Source organism: Dipodomys spectabilis, unplaced genomic scaffold (genome assembly GCF_019054845.1).
Source record: "Dipodomys spectabilis isolate Male_0828 unplaced genomic scaffold, ASM1905484v1 ptg000003l, whole genome shotgun sequence".
Taxonomy (NCBI): Eukaryota; Metazoa; Chordata; class Mammalia; order Rodentia; family Heteromyidae; genus Dipodomys; species Dipodomys spectabilis.
The window spans coordinates 4356483-4374249 of NW_024870680.1; the positions used below are offsets into that span (position 1 = coordinate 4356483).

A 17767-nucleotide genomic window follows, 5' to 3' on the forward strand; every position below is an offset into this window, starting at 1 on the left:
ATAACTGAAAACATCTCATCCCTCAAAGAATTTACCACCATACGGCCTTCATTCAGTTAATAGATTGCCAATTGCAAATATGGAGCCTAAATTTTGCTTCCCTAATGTGGTTATACAAAGCCTCAGTTCTCTCTCTAGTTGGTTTGTAGCTTAGAAATACCAATTATACAACTATTCTATCACTCTAAAGAAAACATCATTAGAAAGGCAAACTTCTCATAATATTGGTACTGTTATTTCAAATGCTAACTCTCTATGCACTTGGGAGTAAAACCCTCCTGTAGCCATAAAGGTGTCACTAGTGGCCTATAGCATTCCTGCCTCCACATCCAGAATATCTGCTGCTTCAGAACCCATTATAGAAGCCCCGAAGGTGAGATTGAGCATTCACATTGAATTCTGTTCACCTGTCTGCATACATCCTGTGCTTTGATTACTCCTACTCAAGCCCACTTCAGACATTTTGGAGATGATTTAGTTTCATGTCACCTTCCATCCATAGCTATGTCAGTCATTTTAGAGATATGTTCAGTTCCTAAGTTGCTCAACCAGTCTAGTAGTAGCAGTAGACTATGTACTTAAGGGTTATCCTGTGTGGAGTCTCTGGGGTGCAGATGAGAAGACAGTAGCTCTGAATAACTCTTGTCACAATGGTCTTCCATGGTGCTTCTACCTGTAGCCACAAGTGCTGGGCTCAGGTTACTAACTTCCAAATAAAGACATTTTGCAGGTCAGCAGGGAAGCAGACATCCATATAGATGGATTATTTTCCTCTCTCTCTCTCTCTCTCTCTCTCTCTCTCTGTCTCTCTCACCCATGCACTCTGTCTCCCTGACTGCCTGTCTCTCCCATCCTGTCTCTTGACTTTTAAGGAAACACATCCATATAAACATGTATGTAATTTTAGTCTTTTATGGTTTGAAAATAACACACTGTGGAGGTGGTGTTTCCTGTGCTTTGCATCACACTGCCAGCCGGAAATCACTGCACATGTCTGTCTGTACGCCACACTAGCGCCACGTCCCCCACCCCCATACAGGCACAACCACATCTATGGCCATGATGTCTCTATAGCAGATACCGTCTCAACTGCCACCACATCTTATGATTCTCAGGATCTGGTTTCTTTTAAATGAAGGCAGTTGACATTGCAGATCTGACTGACAGGACCTCTGACAGTGTTTTCTATCGCAGGAAGCAAAAAGGAGCTAACATTTATCAAGGAGCTATACCACACATGGAGCTACACATACATTTCTTTAAAAATTTTATCTTCAGATCATTACGAATGAGGAAATAGGGTTAAACAGGGTAAATACCCTTTACATACCCTGTGCTGTCTTTCAACAGATTATGGGACTCTAGGATGTGTCTACAGTCTAAGAGATGCATTTCTTATCATTTTTACTGTAAGGACTATTGTAGTTGATTTTGTTTTCAGATGGGTTGGCTTCTAAATTCTCCATCAAAGGTTGCATTTTCTTGGTAGAGTGAGGTGTGGTAGTCATTTTAAAAACCAAACTTATATTTGGCCTTTTGAGACAGTAGAAGGTAGTGGAGAGAATATTAGTGTCGAGTTGGGCTGGTTTCTGGTCCTGACTGGGTGATTTTGAGCAAATCTCTTAACTTCTCTGAACCTCAGTCATCTCATTTAGAAAGGGAGGCCACTCATCACTATCTAAGATATCTTCTGTCACATTTTTCTTTTGTTGTCCTTGCTCTGGGGCACCTGGACACTGTAGCTTAGCTTTTTTGCTCAAGGCTGGTGCTCTACTACTTGAGCCACATCTCCACTTTCAGCTCTTTGGTGGTTTATTGGAAATGAGAGTCCCCCTCATAGACTTTTCTACCCAGCAGGCTTCAAACTGTGATGGTGAGATCTCAGCCCCCTAAGTAGCTAGGATTAGAGGTGTGAGCCACTGGCTCATGACCAATTGGTCACATTCTAAGCAAACATCTAAGAATACTTTATTATCATCATAATTGTTATAACTTGACAGTATTGGAGTTTGAACTCAGGATCTCATGCTTCCTAGTTAAGTCCTCTATCACTTGAGCCATATACAAAGCTAAGAATATTTTAAAATTACATAATCCAATCAACTACCTCGACCTGACTGTACTGGGGGATTAAGCAACAACAGCAAAAGACTAGAAAATGGATCAATCATCATCCTTACCATTCACAATTGGCTAGATAGTGTCATCCAGGTCCTGCCTATAATGTCAGGCCTTTGCGGATCATGTTGAGGAGCTGGAATGCATGTGTGTGAGCACTAGAAACAAAGGGGTGGTCTGGGAAGGAGTACTGAAGCCATGCTGGGGCACACTCTTTTCTTCTATATCTCCTCTGAATCCTCATACTCTCTGTGCACTTCAAAGAATTAATATTGGCGGTTAGAGCTATTTACTGAATTTTTACACACAATTTCAAATCTACCCCTGATAGGGAATGAATAAGTAAACAAATAAGCAGATAAGGCTTAGATGTGTAGTCTGTAGCATAGTGGGCAGGCAAAATGGCTACCTTCCGCTGATGACTAAGTTCTTTGTATCTTATGGTAACATTGTAAGGATTAAATGCTGTAATGCCTGTTAAATACCAAGCACAGTGCAGTATAAGCCAGATGCTAGGTAAGTGTTAACAGAAGAAACAGGAGACTGGATAGGAGAATGACTGGGTGCTTTGCTTTGGATCCTGGCAGGACACTGTCCTTTCTGGGCTTCTGTATCAACCCTGCCCACCAACCCAGTAGTATTTATTTATTTATTTTTGGCCAATCCTGGGGTTCAAACTCAAGGCCTGGGCACTGTCCCTGAGCTTCTTTTTTTTTTAATTTAATTTAATTTTTTTTGTATGAACATACTGTACAGAGGGGTTACAATTACATGGGCAAGATAATGCGTACATTTCTTATCAAGCATTGCAGCTTCCTCCTTTGTTTTGTCCCTGAGCTTCTTTTACTGAAGGCTAGCTCCCTACCACTTGAGCCACAGCACCACTTCTGGCTTTTTCTGATTATGTGGTGCTGAGGAAACGAACCCAGGGCTTCATGCATGCTAGGCAAGCACTCTACCACTAATCTATATTCTCAGTCGTCCAGTAGTATTTATTGAGTGTTTTCTTTATGCCCAGTTTTCTTCTAAATACAATGTGTATGTGTTGAGAGGATGGTAAAGGATAGTGTCAATCTGAAGGAATTTACCCTTTTCCTCCTTCAACTAGATAGTAAACGAATGAAGAAATCCTGTGCTATTATTTTTTTCTGCTTGTGGGGCTTAAACTCTGGGCATGGGCATTGTCCCTGAGCTCTTCAGCTCAAGATGAGTGCTCTATCACTTGAGCCACAGCCCCACTTCTGGTTTTCAGGTGGTTAATTGGAAATAAGAGTATCATGGACTCTCCTGCCCAGGCTGGCTTTGAACTGTGATCTCACATCTCAGCCTCCTGAGTAGCTAGGATTACAGGCACCAGCCACCAGTGCCCTGCTCTAGTGCTAATTTGATGGGTACAATTACAGTTCAGGAAAAAAAAAAATAGCTCAACATTGGTTAGCAGATAGATATGGTTTTAATAGCATCACAGTTGAATTTTTTTAAAATGATCTGTCTTTATAAAATCTAGACTTTGATGTCACACATAACGAGTCATCTACAAAATATTATGAGTGACTAAGAAAAGATCTAGAAGGTAGTTATTAAACTTAGTAGCAATAATCATGTTGGGAAATATGTAAGTGGGATTTATTACATTTGAAAGAATTGTCATTCTTTTGCCATTTCAAAACAAAAGGTCATAATCTTTTCCTTACTATAATGGCCATTACAGTATAGGGAAGGCATGTGTTTTCTTGTGTCTGCCTCACATAGACTGCTCACTGTGTGTGTGTGAGGAGAGTAGATGAAGGGTTGCAAAGGATCCCTACAAAGCAGAGTGCTTTTCAGTTGAACAAAATTGTCTCAGGAGAAGGAATTGAGAGTTGTTCTGCTGTGAGGGTTTGTGGTCTCCTTCAGCAATGGTGCTAATAGGTGTCATTTTTCATGATTTTTTTGACCTGTTCTGATGAGAGATTAGCATGTCATCAGTATGATGAGAAACCCCTGTCATTGTGATGCTTGATCTCCTGCCAATTTTTCATTATCTGTTGCCTGACTCACACTAGGGTGGCTGCTGAGCATTTATTTGTTCACTGATTTATTCACTCAACAAACACTCACTGGATATCAATATCAGCTCTGTACTAGGCTCTGTGCAATGTGCTAGGGTGACAAAGGTGATTAAGATGAGTTTGCAGAGTCTACAGATGACTGGGTGAAACAGATGTGCAAATAGATTGTTGGGGCATGGTGTGGTGGCTGCTACAGGAGAGGTGCCATGGGAACATAGGGTAGTATGCCCTTCTTGGGCTGGATCTGCAGAGCTGTAGGATGAGGAGCAAAGACAAGAATCAAGGGAAAGACATCCCAAGAAACTCCACCTTCATTGGCCTCTGTCCAAGGTCCTCAGGTACTTCTAGCCAAGCATGTTACAGGGTAGATTTTATTTTCCCCTAACTTTATTAGAAAGGAAAACAAAACTTAGCATGGTTTGGTCATCCATCCATGATCACATGTAGGAAGAACAAAACTGGAATTTAGACCTATTTGGGGAATAGTCTTCTGCTATACATTCCCCTTTCTACAGTCTATCAGTTGAGAAATGCAGTTTAGAGAACAGTCTAGGGTAATGGCAAGTGAGTATGAGAGTAAGTTGTGGGAAATGGATCTGAAAAGGTAACCTGAAGCCAAGTGGTCAGGTACCTCATAGCATATTCCTTCACTCTGCAGGGTGCTCAATAAATAGCCACTGTTTCCCACACATGCAGCAAAGATGCACTGAATGTAGGCCCTGACCTAGATTCAATCTTCCCAGAATGAGATGGAAAAGACTTCCATCTTCTGGAATTGGGCTCAGACTTAGCCTTGTCAGGAAAAGAAATCAGAAATCAAGAGTGGTACCAGCAGCACAAAGAGGAGTGTCTGCTCTTAAAAGCATTAGGCAATGAGAAATGATTACAAGTACTTAACAGAAATAATAATTTCTGTGATGACTCAGAACTATGAGATGCTGCTGCTGTCTTTTCAGGATTTAGAGATGGACTGTTGTGACAATGTGTGGGCAAGAACTGTGATTGAATATGTTTAGGGTATGCTCATTCCTTCTTAGCTAAATGGGAGCGGGCAGAAGGTAATTCTAGCAGTCTTTACTCTGGCTGTACTCTAGGCATGGTTGGAAACAAGGAGATATCCTTGCTAGACCTGAGTTTTTGCCTACCCCCACCTAACATGATCTAGGTGGGGGTGGATGGATGTCTAGGTATGGCACTCTCCAGCTCTACCATCTTGGCCAATTCATGTTCTCTGGCTGAAAGAGACATTCCACACGTGGCAATTCTAACTTCCAAAAAGTTGTTTCTATAAGGTCTTTATTGCACTTTATTTTGTGAGCAAGAAAAGAGAGATTTGTGGTTCTCATTTTGAGGTGATAAAAGAGATATAGAGGTTAAAAGAGAATACTATTATTTCCAACTAATATAAATTCAGAAAGTTTTAGGAAGGCAGCATTGGCCTATTCTTTAGGTTTTAGCTTTTCACTGGAACTCTTAAAAGCATCCACAAGTCAAATGTTTCTGCCCAGCCTTCTTCCCAAATTTGATCTTCCCTGATTTTAGCCTAATTTAATTTTCAAGGACGTCATGCCTGGAAGGCTTCCAGAAAAATCTCTCGTAAGCTCATTTCATCAAGATTGAAAGGACTGATGAGCTGGTAATCTTATCACCAGTTACTCGGTGAGAGTTTTTATTACGTGCCAGGCAGGTGCACAGGGCTGTTAACACATGTTGATTGATTAAATCCACGAGGTATGTTACCACCCTGAAGCCCTACTTCAAGAAGTTTACCGTATCATCTCTAAGACACTTGAACAGTTGATGCAGAAGATGACAACCACAAAGTGAAATGGATCTTAAGAAATTTTAGGTATCATCATAGGACCATGGATTAGACCTTTGTACTTTAAAAATGTTGGTCTTTACATTTCTAACTTTTCTGTCAAAGAGGTGCATTTGTTAGTCATACATGAAGTTTGTGTCTTCTAAGTCATTAATAGCTTTATTTCACTTATGTGTTTAAAATTTTCTTTATGCAGTGTCACAGTGAACTCATTTATTTTGCCCTGGGGTTCTCAGCAAAGTAAAACTCTTTTCCTTTTGTAGACATTTGCCTGAAAAAATTAAGGATGACCAGCAGCTGAAGAATATGAGTGGCCAATGGTTTTATGAAGCCAAGGCAAAAAGACACAGAGACAAAATCCATGGTGCAGATATTATCCGAGCATCTATGAGGAAGAAGAGGCTCCAAGTGGCAGGTGAGATGCTGATCCTCAGCGTATGTGTAGGACAGAGGGTAGGTTAGGGATGACTTTGTTACTGAAATTTGCTGAGGGAAATCATGTGGAGGCGTGCTTTACACAATGGATACCCTCTAATTCAAAATCTTGCCCTGGTTCAGATAGATAAGATCCAAGCCACAAAGCTGTGCAATATAAAAAAAGGAAGCTCTTTAAAGTACCTTATTCAGGTATAGTTGCCCAATTCTTGGGGTTTATAGGGGATCTACCACCTGTTCTTTGGCTTTAACTCTGTAATTTTAGAACCTTCTGAGTAAGCTAAAAGACTTACATAAAGTGAGATCCGTCTTCTTATGAATGATCTTTGACACATTATTTATCAACCAAGTACATTATTTATTTATTTACTTATTTTTGGTCGGTCATGGGGCTTGAACTCTGGGCTTGGGCGCTGTCCCTCAATAATTCAGCTCAAGGCAAGTGCTCTACCGCTTGAGCCACAGTGCCACTTCCGGTTTTCGAGTGGTTTATTGGAGATAAGAGTCTCACAGACTTTCCTGCCTAAGCTGGCTTCATACCAAGAACCTCAGATCACAGCCTTCTGAGTAGTTAGTAATAGTAGCCATGAGCCACTGGCTATGTGGCCTTAGGCAATTTTCTTGAACTCTTGAAGACCATCAATTTCCAGATGTATAAGTTGAAAAAATAGCTCCTAGCTCCTAGGATAATACTTACAAAAAACAGCACCACAGTGATTAATAGTTCTCATTCCGTTGATGATAATTATCAGAGAAGTTCAGGAATAAAGAGAGTATTTGGGTCAGCAGCAAAAGAAGTTGTTTGCTGAAAGAAAACACAGGGGTTTTATAAAAGGTCTGACATCTGCCTAGTATGAAGTAAGAAAAATTCAGATGTGTAGGGACTAGGAAATGGGGTGGAAGAGGTAGTAGAGAGGAACATTGTAGACTATAATCATTTGTTCCCCTTGTATCCCAGAACCAAGCATCATGTAGAACACATTGTAGATTGTCCCAGTAAATATTCTTCCTGCCCACAGCATCCTTTGGCTGTGCAAATTTAGTCCTGACTCTAGGTCAGATTAATCTGGAGGGAATCAAAATTTTGTTTTATCATCTGCATATTTAAAAGTATACCTAAAATAAACAAAGAAAAGTATACCTACACTCTTAGAGACAGCTTTGGAGAGAGGAGCCAATATAATAATGTGTATAGTAATAATAATATAATATGAATACCATGCCAGGTGCCTGTGGCTCACACCGGTAATCCTAGCTACTGAGATCTGAGGATCGTGGTTCAAAGCCAGCCAGGGCAGGAAAGTCCGTGAGACTCTTATCTCCAGTTAACCACCAGAAAACTGGAAATGGCACTGTGACTCAAGTGATAGAATGCTAGCCTTGAGCTAGCATTGATCCCAGGGACAGAGCTCAGGTCCAGAGTTCAAGCCCCATGACCAACAATAAATGAAATTCTGATTCTGAGACTCAGAAAGTTCAGAGCTTGGATTTGAGCCCTTAGTAATAGGAGTGGGTGAGAGTGGTATAGGTTGTGGAGGAGAGAGATAACCTTTTTTTTAATCATTTGTTGTTTCAGCTGAGCAGAGTAAAGACAGAGCAATTGGGGCAAAGGAAAGCTGGGTGAATAATGTCAACAAAGATGCTTTCCTTTCCTCAGAGGTAGCTGGTGTTGTAGAAGAGCCAGAAGAAGACACCACACCAGCAAGCCCAAGGTAAGATGGAGCTTGAGAGTTTTGTGAGTTGATGTGCTGTAGAAATGTTGGACTGGTGCTATTAGTGAAGGAAGAGGGTAGTATGTGAGAGAATTCGGGGCCATGATGGGGACAGAGTCTAAGCAATATTCTTTTAGAATTTCTAACAAATCTGAATTGTAAATAGAATTAAAATGTTAAGGGGCCATCTTTCAGCACCAGCAATAACTGCTTTTAATTTCTCCCAGGAGTAGGTTATAGTGGTATTCTAAAATGACTTTATCTCAGAGGTGAGATGAATGATGATCGCACTGTAACAGCTTGGTACAATAGAAGTAGCTCCAGCGCAGGTTTCAGGAAGGCTGAGTTCAAATCCTGAGTCTGCCATTTATTAGCCATTAGGACCATAGGCAAACCATTGAACCTTCTACCTCTATTTCTTATCCCTAGACTGGAATGCTTCTATATACCCAAAAGGCCATTATGAGACTTGGTAATAATGAATATAGAATACATAGCACATGTTAAATACTAAATAAAATTCAGTGTTGGGTGGGCATGGGCATGATGGTGCATGTGTGTAATCTCAGCTACTAAGAAGGCAAAGATTGGGAAGATAGCAGCAGTTCAAGGCAAGCATGGACAAAGAAAAGTTAGTGAGACCCCATCTCAACCAATAAGAAGCTAAGCATGATGGTTATTCAGGGGGCATTAGTAGGAGGCTCATTGTCTAGGCCAGTATGGGCAAAAATGTGAGATCCCCCCCCCCCCCATCTGGAAAATAACAAAGCAAAACGGGTAGGTGCATGACTCAGAAAGCAGTATATATGCCAAGGAAGTACAAGGTTCTCCGTACAAACTTCAGTACTGCCAAATAAACAAACAAAATGCAGTGTGTATTCAATAATTTTATTTGTGGTAGTTTTTCCGTACATGTTTTCATCTGACCAAGGAAACTGTGCATGTTTTAATCCTTCCTAAGAAGTATCTAGCTACGGAACTGTACTGCCCAAATCTTTTGAGGTATAATAATGTTCTCTTAGCTATTTAAGGAAGGTCCCATTGGTGTAGGAGAGAGTGGGAGAAACAGTAGCATTTTATCCTCAGCTGCTGGGTGAAGCTAGTTAAACTCAGAGCCTCCAACTGTGATAACGTTGATGGTGTTGCTGAAGGGGGAGCCGCTGAATGAGGTCTCAAGGCCGAGGTACCCAGAAACAGATATATTTCCAACATAGTTTTTTATGGGTGAGGGCACCCAATGTAAGTACCTCTACGCATTGCGAAGTCACATATAAGTAAAGTTCTTCCCGGCTGGGAAGGTGGCTCAGTGGCAGAGCTCTTGCCTTGCATGCCTGAGGCCCTGGGTTTGGTTCCTCAGCACCACATAAGCAAAAAGAAAAAAGCCAGAAGTGGCGCTGTGGCTCAAGTGGTAGAGTGCTAGCCTTGAGCTGAAAAGCTGAGGGACAGCGCCCAGGCCCAGAGTTCAGACCCCACGACCCCCGCCCCCCCAAAAAAGTAAAGTTTTTCCACATGGAAAATGGAATGTTAATACACTAATAAAACAGAAAGCCAAAGAAAATGGAATAATGAATTGATTAATGTACCCGTTGTTTACCCCTTCCCACCCATGAGTGACAGGGTCTACTCTGTTCCCCCAGGACAACTTGTAAAGTTCTATTTATAGAGGCCATGCTAGCTATTGGGTAAATACCTCTATAGTAGCTACCAAGTGATACTGTGGTCTCACTTGCAGTAGTTCTAACTTTACTTCTTGGGCATCTATTTCTATGGCTATAACAGAGCAATAATAGTACTGTTAATGGGAAAACAAGTAATTAGTTGGTGTATGTACAATTCTTAACATAGTCCCTAGCATATAATATTAGCAACTTAAAGGGTAGGATCTAAAATACAAATGAATACTTCAGAATGTCTAGGAGAGGGTATGAAGGGACTCTTTCCCCGCTTGGTGCCTTCTCATTTACCAGCTACCTGAAGATGAAGGCTTTACCTTTATAAAGACAAGAGATTCGAACTATTAGAAACTCTAAGAGAAAGAACATAGCCATTTAGATCCACTTCCAAGGAGCTGCAATCAGGTCTTAGGATCAGGCATGGCAAGAACCACAAAGGGGACAATTCAGGGATATCAGAGACACACTCAACTCACTGCAATTTTATCCAAGTCAAACTTCTCATCCTTCCAGATAGTCAGTCCAATTCAAAGGGCTTGAGTGGGCAAAGGTGCCTGACTCCATCTCCTCATGTTCCACAGAGAAGAGACTGGGTATTTTCTCAGTCTTCCTCACTTTCAGGCTAATAAACCTTCCATGACTTGCAAGTGTACTTGTTTTCTGCATTTCTTGTGTGACCATAGACACAAAGCTATGTTCTGTAAGTCAGAATATAGATGCCTTACCAGTATGTGGTGAGATTACCTGAAAGAAGGTGAAGGAACCATTTATCCTTTCTTAGGAAGATGGAAAATTGACAACATCCAAATGGCAATGTAATGATGCTATTTCTTATTACATAAATAAAATATGGTAAAGAAGACAAGCCTGGAGAGGATAGGAAATGTGCTAATTACCTTACTCATGTAACTGTAACCCCTCTGTACAGTATCTTTTCAAATATATATATATATATATATAAAGAAGACAAGCCTTATAATGTGTGGTATGTGTGGGAATCACTCAGAACTAACTATACAAAAAGCAATAGTTTACTTCCTCTTTTCCATGTCAGAAACCACAACTTTACTTGATATCAAGTTTCCTACAGTGTTTTCACACTTTAACCTTTGTGAACTGGGTGTGTTAAGTGTATTTAGTGCCTGTACTTTTAGACTACGTGAATTTCAATAGAGTGACTCAATACTTATCAATATTTTCTTAGCCACGTGTTGGGGAGTGTGGAGAAGGTATTTTTTTCTTTTTTCTTTTTCTTTCTTTCTCTCTCTCTCTCTTTCTTCCTTTCTTCCTTTTTTTTTTTTTTTTTGCTGGTCCTGGGGCTTGAACTCAGGGTCTGGGCACTGTCCCCAAGCATCTTTGTGCTAAAGTCTAGCGCTCTACCACTTGAGTCACAGTGCCACTTCTGGCTTTTTCTGAGCAGGTTTTGGAGTGTCTCACGACTTTCCTGCCTGGGCTGGCTTTGAACCATGATTCTCAGATCTTAGCTTTCTGAGTAGCTAGGATTACAGGTATGAGCCTCAGGTACCTGGCTTGTTTTGTTTTTTATTTGTTGGTGTTGGTTTTTTTTTTTTTAAATAAGCTTGGTGGCTGGGTCCTTCATGGTGTTGTGTGCACAATTTTGTTGAGGTCTATACATGAAGAATTAAAACACTGTACTTGGCCTAGAGTCAGGAGCATGAACATCTGCTTGTATTCTTTCTGAATTTCTCTTTGTACTTATAGCAAAGGAAGCAGAGAGGCTTATGAGCAGAGAATAAGTTTCTCTTTAGAGAAGCAAAAAGGAAACTCCAAGCTTAGCTGGGTAGTGTTGGCTGAGCCAGTATACCATAAACTGTAGTGAAGAAACAATTTTTTGTTTTTAACTTCTCTTTCTTTAAAAAAAAATATTTCTAATTATCACAGGCTAATAATACCCTTTGGGCTTTGGTGGCTCATGCCTGTTAATTCTAGCTTACACACACACACACACACACACACACACGAAATATGGAAAATAACAATGGCATAAAATGGAGATCTGGTCATATGCTGAGATGTCTCAGAAAACTCATAAATGGTTCTCAACATGTACTCCCAATTTTTGTACTTATCTCATTGTGAATCACTAATACACAGCTCATGGATTGACACTGCTCCACAAACCATATATTGATAGCACATAAATATTTGTTAGACACATACACAGTAAGCCATAGAGCGTGGCTGAGTCAGATAGGGAGTAAAGAACAAAACATCAGCTGGGCACCATTGGCTCAGACCTAGCTACTTAGGAGACTGAGAATCAGAGGGTGTCAGTTTGAAGTCAGCTTAGGCAGAAAAGTCCAAGAGACTCCATCTACAATTAACTAGCAAAATTCCAGGCTGGAGGTATGACTCAAGGGATAGAGTGCCAGCCAAGCATGCAAGAAGGCATGAGTTCAAATTTTAATACTTTAAAAAAATTAGAAGCTCCTCCCACTTGGGTCAGGACCCTTCCCATACACGCTGTACTAAGTATTAATATTATCAGGACAAGTTATTTTTCTAACTTTAGAAGTCAGCCTTTAAGAAGCCCCTTCTTTATTACTCAGGGTTATATGTTCTGTGAAACAAGTTTGGGTGCTGGGGGTGCCACTAAGAATAGTAGGCTCTCTATATGGACCAGGGCCTTATATGTCCTTGCCTCTGACACTTCTTTGTACTGAAGGGGCCTGGATATGGATATGGTCTCTCTGGTCCCTTGTCTTCAAGGAACCCGTTGTTTGGAGAAGGGGCTATGTATAATTATGAACCTGTTTGGTGTGGCAATAGTACTTAACATGTTATGAGAACAGCAGTGACTTTATAAAGAATAGAAAGGGAAGATGATCTGAGAGCTTTTGGAGGTGATTCTTGAAGGATGAGAAGGGTTATGTTAGATGGAATGCGGGGATGATACAGGCAGAGAGGCTGACCTGAGGTCTGGAAGGCCTTGGCATGCCACAGTCCTGGAAATGGTCTGGCATGGGAAGTCTGCTGTGTCCCTGCTGGGCAAAGTGTATATGAAGAAGCTGAAATCAAATTGAAAAGAACTTTGAGAGTCAGCCAAGAGTCTAGACTTTATCTTAAGTCATAAGGACCACCAAATGAATATTGTTGTTGGTGATGGTGGCCTAAACTCTGAGCCTGGACTCTGTCCCTGAGCTCTTTTGCTCAAGGCTAGTGCTCTACCACTTGGAGCTACAGCTCCACATCCAGGTTTTTTAGTGGTTTATTGGAGATGAGTCTCACATGAACTTTTTACTGCCTGGTTTGGCTCTGAATTGTAATCCTCAGATCTCAGCTTCCTGAGTAGCTAGGATTATAAGCATGAGCCACTGGTACTTGGCATCAAGTGAATTTTTAATCAAGTTTACATTTTAGAGTGACCCTTCTGATAACTGCATATAGAATGGCATAGACAGTTCAATTTGGACCTTAGAACAGAAGTTTAAATAAGAAATAGTTAGACACTAGTTGAAGGAATGGAGAGAGGAGGAAACATCAGAGCTGTAAAGATGAGATTTGTGGTGTTCATAGAACAGAAATACCTAATAATTGTTGTAAGGGATTTGAGGAAAGATTGTCTTTTCCTCTAGATCCATTAGGTTAAGGACTTAATTTACTTATATGTTTTGTTCACTGTCCTATTCCTAGTATTTGAATAATGCCCACAAATGTTTTGTGGAAAGACGGAGCAGAGTGAGAGACCGTGAGTGAACAAAAATAGCTGATGGGAGAGCAGATTACTAAATAAAGAATGTATAGCAAGTGAGGGGAGTGATAAAGACACCAATGAGTAAGTGAGTGAATGACTGAACGAAATGGTTTGGACCTTAGGGGAGTCAGTAGAAGAAGAAAATGGAGAAAAAAAATATAGCCATGAAATATGGAAAGTATTTATAGCACCCAGATTTTGTTGCTTTGCTTTGCTAAGATTCTCTTCAGAAGTATCTCCAGGCACACTGGTGCTTATAGAAAGACAGAAGAGAATTTGAGAAGCGCTCAAGATGGAAAGTTAGAAGGCATTCAGGGAGGGGGAAGCTTGATTGCTGCAGAGGTTTGTAATGTCTAGTAGTCAAAAAACAACTTATGAGTTCAGAGAGAGAGGATAAGCCCTTGAATTGGACTTGGCTGGTTTTCTTCTGGTCACTTGCCTGTGAAATGGTAGGAAAATGAGGTATTTCCTTGTGAGCAAAACTGTACATTTCCTTCTAGCTTTGTTTTGGATAGAACCAAACATTATTTTGTAAGTCAGTGTAGTGAATCAAAATGCTAATCAGAACTTCATTTGTCTGTGTTTTGGTGATACTTAAGCCACCAATCTCCTTCTTATCTCTGTTGAATGAGAATCAATCAATTCACAACTTTAGCTCTCCAATAATACTCCTTTTCCAATAATGCTCATTTTTTATACATTAAAAAGATTATTTATGGCTGTCTTCTAGCAGAAGAATTAGCTACTTGTTTTACTCCCAGTAATAAGACCAGTAAAAGGGACTAGTAGTTTGCACTCAAAGGCAGAGTACAGATGAGTCAATTTGACAAAACAGTGCATTTGGTATTTTCCCCCCAGGATAGATAGCAAATCCATTTGAAGATTTCACTTTTTAGGAGACCTGGCTCAGATAATCATTTGGATGGAGCTCTTAAGTGAATATTGAATCTTACTAGATTTCAGATTTCCTCAAACCAGTTGTAGTAGGAATAGTTTCATAGTGCCATCAAAATGTCCCATACTTGGACGGGAGAGCTTGTTTGAGTTTGACAGATGTATAGCATGAACTGTGGTAGCCCTGGACTGCCCATGAGTAAAAATAATGGCCATAAGTAAAAAACAATACTGACATACTGGGCACTGGTGGCTTATGCCTATAATCCAACCAACTCAAGAGACTAAAATCTGAGGATCATGGTTGGAAACTAGCCCAGGGAGGAAAGTCTGTGAGACTTTTTTTCTCCAATTAACCACACACACACACACACACACACACACACACCCACACACAAAGCTAGAAATGGAACTGTGGCTCCAATGATAAAATACTAGCCTTGAGCAATAAAGCTCAGGGACAGCACTTAGGCCCTAAGTTAAAGCCTCAGAACCAGCAAATAATAACAGCAGCAACAACAACAACAAACAATAATACTGACTTGAAGAAGTAGAGCTGTAGCTCAAGCCAACCTTGAGTAAAAAAATCATGTGAGAGCACAAGGTCTGAGTTTAAGCCCCCGTATCAGCACAAAAAAGAAAACAATACTGACTTGACATAGTTTATTTTTTAATTTGCTTCCTTTATTCATCCCCAAGCCATTTTTTCATTTGTTGTGTGATAGCACTAGGTACAGGGTATTGGTATAAGGTGAGAACAACCACAGATTCCAAAATAAATACTTGAAGACATTTTTGTTGCATAAGCAGGATCACTGTCTAATATTTTAATAATTTTTAATGAAGTAAACTAATTTTGTCCATGCTACTTCTAATATTATAGGCCCTTTTTGAAAAGTGCTTGAGGGAAGGAAGTTACAAAGCACAAGGTATGGAATTGTGCTTACTTCATAGTTTAAAAATCTCATCATGTGGCATGCATTGATTATATTTGGACACAGTCTACTCCCCTTTAGGAAGAATTCTAAGAAACAAAGAACATAGTATTTAGCCATAAAAAGAGTAGTATATTCTCTAAGGAAAAGTACACACACACACACACACACACATAAATCTGACCATATTACAGCAAACAGTTCTAGTCCTAAAACAAATTCATAATTCAAAGTGCCAACAAAACATGTCATAATGAGACAAAAAAAGATTCATTTCCATCAGTATGGTGTACAAGATGAGATTTGGATTGGGTTTGAAGATAATAGGAATGATTTAGGCAGGGAGAAGGGCTGGGAAACAGGTCAAGTAGAACAAGCAAAAAGTCAGTGAGTTTCTGGGAGTGGAAATAGATACATCATATAACATGAAGGCTTAACAGAAAGGAGTAGGAAGTTACGGGGACAGATGTGCCTTTCTGCAGAGTTCAGACTTCATTCCACAGACCTTACAGCCTCAGGGAAAGTTAGTAAGTAGAAAGAGGATGTGGCTCAAGTTAGGTTTTGAACTATTCAGGTTTTTGTTGTTGTTGTTGTTGTTGTTTTGCCAGTCCTGGGGCTTGAACTCAGGGTCCGGTTGCTGTCCCTGAACTTCTTTTGCTCAAGGCTAGTGTTCTACCACTTGAGCCACCACTCTACTGGCTTTTTCTGTTTATGTGGAACTGAGGAATTGAACCTGGGGCTTCATGCATGCTAGGTGAGCACTCTACCACTCAGCCACATTCACAGCCCCTGAACTATTCTAGTTTAGCAGTTGAAAATGGATTAGGGAACTGGAACTTTCAGGAAGCCTGATATGAAAGTTGACAGAAATCAGTGTTACTAAGGAGAAAGAAGAGATGCAGATGTGAGAGTCACTGGTAAGGAAACATCGCCTGGACTTGTCTCTAGTCTTTTTGTCATAAACCACTGTTGCAACAATGCAAGAAGTCAGAGCCAGTATAGTCAAGCCCTTACCATTTTTGCCTTTGGCTTTGGATATAGTGAGAGTCACTTTCACTAATGAATTTTGTTATATTGAGCAAGTTATTTTACTTCTCCAAGCCAGGGTTTTCTTAGAAGTAAAATTGGGAGAATGATACACACCTCATAAATGTTGCAAGAGCAAGCAATTTGGAGTAGGATGGATGCTGCAGTAATTGTTGACCCTTTGATAATAGGCAAGCAAAGCATCATAATATTCCTTGAGAGAAGCAAAGCTACTAAGAAGTAGCTACATTTTGGGACAGAGATTGGTTTAATTTTTTCAAGGCTGACTGTGAATTTTAGCTAACCAACTTTCCCACCTTTAAATCATTTCCTTCCTACCCCAAGCACAAGGTACCCAATGATACTGAGCCATTTCTGATTTTTAGTGACTGCCCTTAAGTTCTGACTGCGTTGTGTTTTCTTTCTTTTTTTCTGAATAGCTGGAAGACATTTTGCTTAACATCTGAATAATCTGCCCCCATTGTAGTTTGGCAAACATTATGGATTCAAAACAAAATGAAACAAAACTCAACCACCTGCCTGCTGCTTTATTTCCTGGCAATGGATCAGTTGACTTTCATTCATTTAGTCTCACCAGTTATGTACCTGGCGCTGTACAAGAAACTGTGTATGACAGTGATGGAGAGTCTCTGGAGAAACCTTCCAGTTTATCTTGAGTGATAAAACAGGCACAGAGACTAGGAATCACTTAATAGGCATGAAATACACTGCTGAGCAGAGTTCAGTAAGGGGAAGACTGGTTTCACCTTTAATAAGAAGTATGAAAATCATATGCAACATGGACAATTGAGGCTGGCATCAAAGGGAACAGGAACTGATTTCCAGGGAACATTGGGAGAAGACCATAGAAGTGTTGCCTATCCTTTGGGGTTAGAGTGACAGAAAGACAGAGGAAGAAGATGGCAGGAGAATATGGATGTTACATGGAGACCCCAGTCAGTGGTGTTTTGCTCAGGTCTTAATGTTTTATTTACTAAGGGAGATGAAACAAAACCTTCTGAGAAACTGAACATAACATCTTCTATCAGGATGTTCTCCATTATTACCCACTGGCTTTGTAAAATGACAGTTGAGAGAAATTACTTTTTAGTTCTGAGCTATTGACTAGGACATCTGAATTCTATCGATGACCATTTCTTTCTCCCCTTTGTCTCAAGATAACATAAGTTTATGCTCACCTATTGCAGGCATAGAGGACTCCTTATTCTATCTTTCTGTCCAAATTTTGGCTCCATTTTAATTTCCTCTGTGTTCTCAGCTCCCTCCTTCCATCCTCCTATTTTTGCTTCCAGATGATCAGGCTATATTTCATACCTCATCTGCTAAAATTAACTCCTTGCTAAAAACAATGAAGAGGGCAATGAA

At 40.3% G+C, this 17767-nt stretch overlaps 1 protein-coding gene across 10 annotated transcripts in view; it reads left to right on the forward strand.

Moving 5' to 3' along the window:
- The window catches only part of Sytl2 (synaptotagmin like 2), a 67256-nt gene that overhangs the window by 4065 nt on the left and 45424 nt on the right, over positions 1-17767 (forward strand). For 5 of the 10 annotated variants that reach the window (XM_042688443.1, XM_042688435.1, XM_042688471.1 and 2 more), the window contains exons 2-3: positions 6255-6406; positions 8003-8138. In XM_042688443.1, the coding sequence (XP_042544377.1) occupies positions 6255-6406; positions 8003-8138 (288 nt within the window). The remainder of the gene's footprint in view (positions 1-6254; positions 6407-8002; positions 8139-17767) is intronic. The other 5 variants (XM_042688462.1, XM_042688453.1, XM_042688515.1 and 2 more) reach the window with 1 other exon arrangement.